This window comes from Acinonyx jubatus, chromosome E2 (genome assembly GCF_027475565.1).
Source record: "Acinonyx jubatus isolate Ajub_Pintada_27869175 chromosome E2, VMU_Ajub_asm_v1.0, whole genome shotgun sequence".
Classification (NCBI taxonomy): Eukaryota; Metazoa; Chordata; class Mammalia; order Carnivora; family Felidae; genus Acinonyx; species Acinonyx jubatus.
Genome location: NC_069396.1, coordinates 52,014,891 through 52,026,395, shown reverse-complemented (window position 1 = coordinate 52,026,395; position 11,505 = coordinate 52,014,891). Strand labels below are relative to the sequence as shown.

At 54.8% G+C, this 11,505-nt stretch overlaps 1 protein-coding gene across 1 annotated transcript in view; it reads right to left on the bottom strand.

Annotated features, from left to right (window-relative positions):
• Positions 1-127: 127 nt before the first annotated feature.
• GRIN2D (glutamate ionotropic receptor NMDA type subunit 2D) overlaps positions 128-11,505 on the bottom strand; it is a 37,698-nt gene continuing 26,320 nt past the window's right edge. The window contains exons 11-13 of the mRNA XM_053209909.1: positions 4,049-4,236; positions 3,613-3,845; positions 128-3,421 (exon numbers count right to left, since the gene is read on the bottom strand). Coding sequence (XP_053065884.1) covers positions 2,084-3,421; positions 3,613-3,845; positions 4,049-4,236 — 1,759 coding nt within the window. The 3' untranslated portion in view covers positions 128-2,083. The remainder of the gene's footprint in view (positions 3,422-3,612; positions 3,846-4,048; positions 4,237-11,505) is intronic.

Here is an 11,505-nt window from a genome sequence, read left to right as displayed (position 1 = left end):
CCGCTCGGCTGCACGGTTGCCTTGGAAACCTCCGAGCTCACCAATTAGAGAGGGCGGCGGGGAGAGGGTGAAGGAGAACTAAGGCAAAGGAGTCCTAGCCTAGCGACCGAGGCTTGCGGATTCGGAGAAAGTACACCCTTCGCGTGACTTTGCGGCGCTTTTCTGCGGAGCGGCGGCAAGGCCTCCTGGGAGTTGTAGTTCTGTACGAAGCCAGTTTTCTCCATCTACTGGAGGAGTCCTGAGCCCCGACTCCATCTTCCACCTTGGACTCCCATTGCTTCCTTTCCGCTATATTATTCATGTATGCAAATAAGAGTTCTCACTGGCAAGAAGACTGGGCTTTTGCTCCCTGAGGACCCATAAAGCCGGGTTCCTCTCCCCTCTTTGTTATGATGGCTTTAATTCACTTCAAACTGCTTTAGTGTAGACAGGATGATATTATGTGTAAGTCAGTCGGTTGAATCTACCCTCTTGGGGCAGTCAATTGCCTAACCAGGCGTTCACATTGCAGCTATGGTCAGCGAGCACTTAATCAGAAAGTCAGCCCTCTGGAGACCGCCGTTACAAGCGCTTTGGCTCTCTTTATCCCTCATCGGCAATGAAATGTTAGAAATAGATTCTCATTGGTGAGATTCACGGCATTCGAGATAGGTGGATTGGCTGGGATATACTAGACTCCTCGCTTGCAAGAACAGGATATTAAGAATCAAGCAAGAGGCCTTGTCTGTGGCCATAGGAATGGCACCCTAGACTTAATCCTAAAGTGTTTTGATCCTGGATCTTTCTGGAGTTCTCTGTCCCGCCTTCTCTCTGAGTCTCTGTCCTCCCTCGCACCATCTCAGTCTTCTTCTTAGGATCTATTCTCACAGCCCCTTTCTGGGTCTTTGTCTCCCATCTCCTTCCAGGGTCTGTGTTCTGAATACAATTTTCTTTCCGCCCTCTCTTCCTCTGTGGGACTTTTCTCGGTTTCTGTTTCCTCCAGGGAAGTTTGAGGGGGGCTGAGACAAACACGGAGCTCACACTTGGACTGAGGAGGCATAAAAACATGGTTTATTCCAAACACTGCAATGTGTAACAGGAGAGTGGGAGGGGAGGTTGGTGGTGGGTGTGGATTCCCAGACCGTCTCCTCCACAACCCAGCTCCAGACCCGGCTGGAGATCTAGGAAAAGGAGGCTTGGGGGGGGGGGGGGGGGGAGGGGAGGGGGTGTCTGCTGGGTTTTCGTTGGGAGGGTCACAGATAAGGGCTGGAGTTGGAGAGGATGTGGTTGGTGGCACGTGGGGCTGGTAGTGAGGTGCGACAGGGTGGGAGGGTTTGGCCCGATGTTTGTTGGGATCAACGCTAGGACAGGGGGAGGCGGGGCTTCCGTTGGGAGTGTCTGAGGTCAAAATTGGGAAAAGCGACCTAGGGTGGGGAAAGGAGGAGGGTGTGTCACGGTATGACGTCAAGGGTCACAGTCTGGTCGGGACACAGTCGGGGATTCGGGTCACAGTTTGGGGTCAGGGGTCACAGTCTGGGGTCGGATGACCGTTTTTAGGGGTCGGAAGTCACAGTCTGGGGTCAGGGGTTTCTGTGTGGCGGGGCCAAGGTCTGGGGTCACAGTTTGGCGAACGCGTCTCACAGTTTTGAGTCCCAATGGATGAAAGGTTAAAAACGGGCTTCCCCGGAGGCGTGGCCGGGGCCGGGGAGCTGCACAGTGATGTGGGGGCCACGGCCCCGGGCGTGGGGGTGGGGCGCGGGCGCGGCGTGTCCCCACCCCCTCCCCCACCTCCCGCCCCATCTGGTGACGTTAAAAAGCCCTTGTCGGGTTTAAGAACAAAACAAAACAAAAACAAACCTCCAGTGGGCTCCGAGACCCCCACCCCCTCCCTTTCAGGCTGGGTGAGATTTGGGGGAGGGAGGGGCCAAATCCCTTCCGGCTCTTGGTGCCCCCAAAGCGACGGGGCGCAGGACGCTGCTCCAGGCGGGGTCCGGCCAGGTCCAACTTTTCCTTCCCAACCCACGCGGGTCCTGTCTGTTGCGCGTGCCCCCTCGGGCCGTGGCCTGCGCTGACCGAGGGGGCGCCGGGGCCCCCCTGGGCCGCGTCATACCTCGGACTCGAGGCTGGAGAAGTGCGCCGAACCCCTGCGGGTACCCAGGTCCCCGCCCCGGTGTCTCCGGTGGGGCGCGGCGGGCAGCGGCGGCCCCCAGTGCGCGGCGTGCGGGCAGCGGCGCGCGTGGCGGGAGGGCCCGGTGAGCCTGCGCGCGGGCGCGGCGCGGGGACACGAGCTGAGGTCCTCGAGCGAGCGCGAGGTGGGCGCTGGCGGCGGGAGGTCCCAGCCCCCCGCGGCGCGCCGGTGCCGGTGGTGGTGCGGGGCGGCGGCGGGCGCGCGGTGCGAGGCCCGCGGGCGGTGTGGGTGCGGCCGCGGACACCCGCAGCGGGCCCGGCGCCGGGGCGGGGGTCCGGCGGCCCAGGGCGGGGGCGGCGGCGCCCACCAGCCGCCGTCCAGGCCGTCGTGCGAGCAGCTCAGATGGCGCGGCGGCGGCAGCAGCTCCAGGCTGGCGCAGTGACGGCAGTGCCAGGCGGCTGGACCGCTGCGCGGGGGCAGGTAGTCCCAGCTGCCGGCGCGCCAGCCCCCGAGCTTGTCGACCGACCAGTAGCGGCCGGGCGGCGGCCCGAGGCGCTCGGCGTACGGGTAGGGGAAGTCGGCGAACCACCAGGGCTCCAGGCCGCCCAGCGACGCGCCGCCCAGGCTCTCCGAGTCCTCCGAGTCCGACGGCGACGGCTCGAGGTCCAGGTAGGGGCAGGGGGGCGGCGCGGCGCGGCACGGGGGTGGCGCGGCCTGGGCCCCGCCGCCCGCGCCCCCCGCGCCCCCCGCGCCGCCCGCGCCGGGCCCCAGCAGGGGCTGGCTCTCGGGGTCGGAGCGCGGCCAGCGCGCGGGCGCCGGCGGGCTCTCGTCCTCGTAGGCCAGGCGGCACAGCGGCGGCCCGACGGCGGCGGCGGCGGCGGCGGAGGCGGGGGGCGCGGGCGGCGACGGGAAGCCGGGGAAGGTGCCGGAGGGGGGCTCGGCCGGCTCCTTGTCGCGCACGATGGCGAAGTAGGAGGGCGGCGGCTTCTGCGGGGGCTGCGCGGCCGGCGGGGACAGCGGGCGCCCCGCCGCGCCCCGGGGCGCCGCGCGCGCCTCGCCCACGCCCAGGCCCTGCGGCTCGATGGGGCCGTAGTAGCGGTGGAAGCCGTCGGCCAGGCCCGCGCCCCCCGGAGGCCCGGCACCTTTGGCGCGGCGCCAGCGGTCCACCGCCGCGCGCTCGCGGGGCACGAAAGGCGCCGGGCCGGGCGCGGGCCGCGCCGCCGGGTACGCGGGGCTGGGCAGCGGCTGCGGCGGCGGCGGGGGCTTGGCCGGCGGCGGCGGGGCGGCCTCCGCGCTGCAGCAGCTGTACATGCCCTGCGGGGGGCCGTGAGAGAAGCAGGGTCAGCGAGTGGGGGGCGGGGGCGGGGGACGGCGGGGAGATGCCCGGGACCGCCCGCCTCCCCTCCAGCCCTCCCGCCCGGCCGGGACCTCGACCCAGGTGTCTCCCACTGCGAGGCATCCCTGCCTGCCTCCCCGCAGCCCGGCCTGCCTCTGTGCCCGCGTACCCTGGAGAAGGCCAGCAGGAAGTCCATGCGGTGGGTGGGCCCCAGGCAATGCCGCAGGCGCCAGTACACCAGGTGCTCCCAGGCGAAGACCAGCAGGGAGAGGCCCATGGCCACCAGGAGCATGTAGAAGACCCCCGCCATGTTGTCGATGTCCAGCTTACTGCTCATCACCTCGATTTTGTCGTTGTGGCAGATCCCGGAGAGCCACAGCCGCTCCAGCATCTCGATCTCATCTGGAGAAAGGGGGCAGGGGGCATAGGTCAACTTCCAGGGGCACCCTCCTCGGACCCTCTTCTCTGATACAGGAGTCTAGGCGCCCGGCCCTCTCCTCCCTTAGACCCTGGTGTCCTGATCCTCATCCCCTCCTGCGCCCCACCCCTACCCCCACCCCCATCCCCACGCCCCACCCCCGAGGCATCCCTGTGTGCAGCCGCACCGTCCCCCAGGAACTGCAACAGAGCCAGGTCGATCGGGCGCTTCCAGCGGGAGCCCTTATGCAGGGCGATGCCGTAGCCCGTCGTGGCAAAGACCTTGCCCGAGCCGATGGTGACCAGCTTGCAGCCTTCATCCTTGCGGGCCATGTAGTTGAGCACAGCCGCATCATAGATGAAGGCGTCCAGCTTCCTGGGGAGGGGGTGGGCAGGGGGCATGAAAGGCAGGGTCAGTCCCACCCAGATGCTCTCACGGCCCTCCCGGAACCCCCTCTCACCCCTAACAGCCTCCAACTGCCCCACATCCTGACTGGTGGTGAACTCCAGAGCAAGCCACCGCACCTCTCGGTGCCTCCGTTTGGAGCTGCAAAGTGGGGACAACATCAATACCTCCCTTCCACGGTTGCCGCAAAGGTAAGTTGATGGCTTGGTGCAAAGAAAGTGCTGGAGAACGTTATGTTCAGCCTTCACCGCAGCCCTCCAGAGAAGGTTCTGGATACTCCTCCATTCTACAGAGGGCTGAGGCTGAGACAGGGGACTCCTGCCAATCATAATAACGCTAACGATCGCTTGTATCGTGCCGGGCGCCGTGCCATCGGCGGTAATAACACGTTCAAGGCTCTTAGCGCTCCTGCGAGGTGGAAACTTATCTCCATTACTCAGATGGGAACCGCAGGCCCAGACGCGCACCTTACTTACTTGGCGTGCCTCCTCCCGCTAGGCCCCCAGTTTCTAAACCTTGAGACAAGACAAGCAGGGAGAGAGAATTCCCCCTCACGGATGAATACACGATGGCGCACGCGCCCCGCGTCCCCTCCTTCGCAACTGCAGCCCTCCGCGTACTTCTGTGATTATCCGATGAACCCCAGCCTCTCCTCGGAGACTGCGAGCCCCAGCTGGGACACATTCCAAGCTGTGACTCAGCACAGTTCCTGGCACACCCACAGGGGCTGTAAATATTTGTGGATCGCATGGATGAGTGGATAAAGAAGTCCACGCTGTGTCACTATTCGATGAAACAAGATCTAGGCCTATGATCTGACATGAAGATGTCCAGGGCATATCCGTGAAGAAGAAAAGAAAAGAAAGAAAAGAGTCATAGAGGCCCATATAGAGCATAACTCCATGTTAATTTTTTTAAATTTATTTTAGAGAGAGAGAGTGCACGCGGGGGAGAGGGCCAGAGGGAGAGAGAGAGAATCTTAAGCAGGCTCTGTGCTCCGTGCTGAGCTGGCCTCGGGGCTCGATCCCACGACCCTGGGATCACGACCTGAACTGAAATGAAGAGCCTTGACGCTCAGCCGACTGAGCCACCCGGGTGCCCTTCCATATTAATTTATTATTTAAAATAAATGTTTGAAATGTTGATTTACTTTGAGAGAGAGAGCGAGCGAGCGTGGGAGGAGCAGAGAGAAAGGGAAAGAGAGAGAATCCCAAGCAGGCTCCGTGCTGTCAGCACGGAGCCCGTCGCGGGGGCTTGGACCCCTGAACCACAAGATCATGACCTGAACCGAAACCAAGAGTCTGATGCTTAACCAACTGAGTCAAATCTCCGGTAAAGCCCTCTCTACATCCTCACACATGAGCACATCAATGCCTTGTGTACCTGCCTCTGTATGTGCAGAGAAATGAAAGAAAAGGGCAGAATTGGTCCACAGACCCCAAGTGGAGAGACGGACAGCAGATCCCCTCCCGCCCCCCCCCCCAACAGATTCCAGCCAAAGCAAACACTTGGGGGAGGGGGGGGGCAAAGAATTTGAAGCTCTGGAGACGAGCAGAAATCTGGGGGAGGGCAGTCAAGATCCCACGATTGGAAAATGGGGTTTTATATGGATTCTAACAGGCAGGGAGATCCCAGCTGACATCTGGAAACTTTATATTTATATATATATGTTGTGATATATATATATATATATCACAACTGCCTTGTAGGCAAACTGTAATTTCCCTGTAGGTTTCTCTTTGTTTAGGAAAATGCCCTTGGGGGCGAAAGGTGAATCGCCTCCCTGTCTAAGTAGAAAGAACTGTAGGTTTCCAGAGTCAGGCTGAAGAGGGGGGATGGAGGGAGGGGCTTGAGGACTAGGGTAAAATGTAAGGAAGGTCTCCAGGGGTCCTTGCGGGGAGGAAGGGGGAGGTGGGGGAGGAGGTGGGGGAGAGACCTGGGGGGCATTGTGGACAGAGTCAAAAACCAAGGCTTCCAATGGCAGGGAGGTGTGAGAGGCTTTCAGGAAGAGAGGATCTAAGAGCCTTCACTTTTAATCCTTTGCTTAGTCTTTTTTTTTAAGTTTGTTTGTTTGTTTGTTTGTTTATTTATAGAGAGAGCAGGGGAGGGGCAGAGAGAGAGAGAGAATCCCAAGCAGTCTCCACACATCAGTGCGGAGCCCCACTCAGGGCTTGAACTCACAAAACGCAAGATCATGACCTGAGCTGAAGTCGGCCACTTAACTGACTGAGCCACCCAGGGGCCCCCTTTGCTCGGTCATTTAAAAAAAAATAAAGTTTCTTTTTAAATGCTTATTTATTTTGAGAGACAGACAGAGCACAAGTGGGGGGGGGGAGGAGCAGAAAGAGAGGGAGACACAGAATCCACAGCAGGCTCTAGGCTCTGAGCCATCAGCACAGAGCCCGACGCAGGGCTCTTAACTCATGAGCCGCGAGATCATGACCTGAGCTGAAGTCGGACGCGCAACCAACTGAGCCACCCAGGTGCCCCGCTCAGTCTTTTTTTAATTTTATTTTAATGTGTATTCATTTTTGAGAGAGGGCATTGGGGAGCCCTGCATCTCTTTGCTTTCCTGTTTATTCCTGCCCCTCATCGCCAGAGGGATCTTAACATTTGAGTCACAGCTTCCATGCCTTCTCAGCTCACTAGCCTCCGCTGTCTCCTCACTTCACTCAGTAACGGGGGTCTCCTCGCATTACAAGAACCTATGGCAGCAAACAGGAAGTTCCTGGACCACTCCAGCACACTCCTGCCTCAGGATCTTTGCACTGGCTGTTCCCTCTGCTGGAACAGTCTTCTCCCAGATAGCCGCCTGGCTCCACCCCTCACTTCCTTCAAGCGTTGGCTCAAACGACACCTGTCTGAGCACCTTCTTAAATACTGCAACCCGTAGCCTCCTCCCTAGGTCTCCGAAACTCACGCCCCCGGCAGTATTTTTGTCCATAGCACGTATCCCCTTGTAACTATAATATGTTCTTGGTTATTAAGTTTATGGTTCGCCCTCTTCCCACTGGGCTTGAAATTCCGTGAAGGAACAGATCTTGTTCGTCTGGTTCACTGCTGTAGCCACAGGGTCTGGAACAGCACCCGGCATACAACAGGTGCTTAACAGAGTGGCTGAATGAATGAATTCAGGCTGGTAGTTAATAATGTATATGTGTGCATAGACACATAGTTTAATTGATAGGAGGGGAATGAAAAATAATGCTTACTGTAGGGAAAGGGGATATGAGGTTTCCTTTTTTGCTCGCCCTCCCCTCCCCCACCATGCGGGTGAGGAATTGAACATCCTTCACAGAATGGGCTTCCAGAACTGGCTGGGAGGAGAAGCTGTGTTTCTTGTTTTATTTATTTTTTTAAGTTTATGTATTTATTTACAGGGGGGAGGGGCAGAGAGAGGGAGGGAGAGAATCCCAAGCAGGCTCTGTGCCAGGTGGGGCTCGAACCCATGAACCCTGAGATCATGACTTGAGCCAAGATCAAGAGTCGGACGCCCAAATGACCGAGCCACCCTGGTGCCCCTGTTATATTTCTTTTTAAGGGGTGCATTTCCTTTCTCTTCTTGTGAGCCCCTGTGCCCTCTGTGGTAGGGTGAGCCCACGTTTGTGAGCCAGCCAAAACCATGTGAGGCCGCCAATTCCCTTGTACCTCTCTGTAGGGATGGAATTTTCTAGTGCTGTCCATGGTGGTACCTGCTAGCCAGGTAGGGCTATTTGAATTTAAATTGGAATTAAGGTTTAAAAATTCGTTTCCGGGGCACCCGGTAGCTTAGTCGGTTGAGTGTCCGACTTCGGCTCAGGTCACGATCTCACGGTCTGTGGGTTCGAACCCCGCGTCAGGCTCTGTGCTGACAGCTCAGAGCCTGGAGCCCGTTTCAGATTCTGTGTCTCCCTCTCTCTCTGCCCCTCCCCCACTCAAGCTCTGTCTCTCTCTCTCTCTCTCTCTCTCAAAAATAAATAAACGTTAAAATAAAGAAAGAAAGAAAAAGAAAAAGAAAAATTCAGTTCCTTAGTTACACCAACCACATTTCAAACGATCGCAAATTGGTGGCTACCACACTGGACTGCAAAAGTCGAGAACATTTCCCTCTCTCTCTCTCTCTCTATTTATTTAAAAAAAAATTTCATATTTGTTTATTTTTGAGAGAGAGAGACACAGAGCCCGACACGGGGCCCGAACTCATGAACCTCGAGATCATGACCTGAGCGGAAGTCGGATGCGCAACTGACAAGACACCCAGGCGCCCCTATTTATTTATTTATTTATTTATTTATTTATTTATTTTTGGGGGGGAGGGGCGGAGACAGAGGGAGAGAGAATCCCAAGCAGGCCCCTTGCTGTCAGCGAAGAGTCCCACGCAGGGCTCGCTCTCACGAACTATGAGATCACGACCTCAGCCGAAATCAAGAGTTGGATGCTCAACTGCTGAGCCCCCAGGTGCCCCGTAGAACATGTCTACCGTCGCAGAGAGAGCTATTGGAGACCGATGCTCTAGGAACACGTATGTGTCTGTCTCCCAGACTAGAGTGGAAGGTCCAAGAGAGCATGATGAAAGCACGTAATAGATACTTATTGGAGGGACACCTGGGTGGCTCCATCGGTGAGGCATCCGACTTTGATTTTTAGCTCAGGTCATGGTCTCAGGGTTCACGAGATCGAGCCCCATGTCCTGGAAGCGTGGAGCCTGCTTGGGATTCTCTCTCTGTCCCTCCCCTGCTGTCTCCCTCTCTCAAAATAAAAATAAATAAACGTAAATAAATAAATAAATAAATAAATAAATAAATAAATAAAATCCTTACTGGATGAATGGATGAATGTCTTTTAACTTTCATATCATTAGGGGTTATTTTTTTTTAATTTTTTTTTAGTGTTTATTTATCTCTGAGAGAGACAGAGACAGAATGCGAGTGGGTTGGGACAGAGAGAGAGGGAGACGAATCCGAAACAGGCTCCAGGCTCTGAGCTGTCAGCACAGAGCCCGACGCGGGGCTCGAACTCACGAGCTGCGAGATCATGACCTGAGCCAAAGTCGGACGCTCAACCGACTGAGCCACCCAGGCGCCCCAAGGGGGTTATTTTTTAAGGGAGATGATAATTCAGTATTTGTCTTCCTTGTTTCTCTGCATGTATATGATACATATACACGTGCATACATATATACGACCACTCTAAGAAAAAAAAAATACTGACATTGGGAATTCCCCAACAAAAATGGTCCAGGCAGATCACCTACAGTGACGTTCATAGCCAAAAACCCCACTCGTGTAATCACAAGCCCTCCGCTTCCAGAGTTTTGGACTTCCCTCCAAAATGTGAACAGACAAAAACAAAACAAAACAAAAACACACGTATGACCAGACTTCTAGGGATTACTAGATATCAGTAAAGCCTCAGGAAGAAAGATAGAAAGGAACCCAACAAATGGGAAGGGGCGGCAAGGGGGAGACTTGGAGCAAACAGATTATGCATAGAGGAGAAAATGTGAAAAAGACAAGATACTGTAACTTCGAACCATGCGTATTATAAAATAGGACACTGTAAGTAATACTATGAAATTGAGAAAGTAGTATAAAAATTCAGAGATTAAAAAAAAAGAGTTCTTAGGTGGGGGGCACCTGGCTGGCTCGGTTGGAGGAGCATGTGACTCTTGATCTCAAGGTCGTTAGTTCAAGCCCCACATGGGGTCTAGAGATGATGAAGAGACATAAGTAAAGTTAAAAAAAAAGAGTTCTTGGAAATTGAACATATACTCACAGAAGTGAAAAGCTGAATAAAGAGTGGAGGATAAGGTTAGGAAGAGCTCTCGGGAAGTAGAGCGGAAAGATAAAGAGCTGAAAAAATAAGAGAATGAAAGGAAGAGACAGTTCAGGAAGCCCGATATCAAATTAATAAGAGTTCCAGAGAGAAATGGAGGGAAGGGGGAAATCACAACTGAAAGAAATCAAGGAAGTTTCCCAGAATAAATGACAGGAGGACACCCTTGAGAGGTCCAGCGATGAAAATGAACGAAGACGCTTCACTGAGAAATGTCAACACACTGAGAAGAAAAACAGGTGACACACAGGCTTACGGATCAGAAGGATTTTGGATTTTTTACCAGTAACGCTGGTAATTAGCAGACAACAGAGCGACGCCTTCAAAATTCTAGAGGAAGGGCGCCTGGGTGGCTCAGCCGGCTAAGTGTCTGACTTCGGCTCAGGTCATGATCTCGAGGTTTGTGAGTTCGAGCCCTGCGTTGGGCTGTCTGCTGTCCGTGCAGAGCCTGCTTTGGATATTCTCTCCCTCTTGCTTTCTTCCCCTGCCTCGTTAGCTCGCTCACTCTCTCTTCCTCAAAAATAAATATTAAAAAAAATTAGAGAGAAAATGACCTCCAGCCCAGAATTTTATACCCAGCCAGAAGGCCTACCAAGACTAAAGATGTTTTCGACATGCAGTGTCTCTAAAATTTTACACACACACGCACGCACGCGTGTGCGCCATGTGCCTTTTGTCAGGAAGCTCAAAAGAACAAGAGAGAAAAATCCAGGAAGGGTGAGGTTTAGGATGTGACAGAATCCAAACCAGGGGACCGGTGAAAGGATGGGGATAGTAGCTATGCAGCATGCCGGAGCAGGTCAGAGGCCACGAGGGAAGCTTCGTCAGTGTGGTGAAATTAACGGAGTACCTGATGCAAATGAGCATGTGAAGAAGAGATTCACATAGTTAAGAGCATTTTGAATTAACAAAGAAAACTCAGCCACTAAGCAAGTGGGGAAAAAAAAAAGAAAGACAATGATTAACTCCAGGAAAAACAAAGAATTGTGTAGGAGAGGAAAGTAATCATGGTTTACTACTTCTGGCAGCTGTGGGAACATTTACACAGTCATAACATATAAACACTGCATTTTCATCTAGCCAGAATCACAGTGTGGGAGGCTGGAGTAATTTGAATAAGAGTATGAGTATGTGTCTCCCATAGTAAGAAGTGAATGGAAAATACCCGAAATTGAAAAATCAAGAGGTAGCCATACAAACACGGTATTTCGAGACAGGGACACAAACAGCAAAATGATACAATAAATGAGGTAAATGCAGATTGCTCTGGGGCGGGCGAGACGGGAAGGGTAGGCAGATGGGACACTGTTGGCTTTCGCTAAAAAACCAGAGAGATCTTGTATTTGGCTTTGCAAACTATGTGGATGTCTAACTCTGATAAAAATAGAACTAAGGGGGGAAAAGAGTAGAAAGGAATACTGGGGA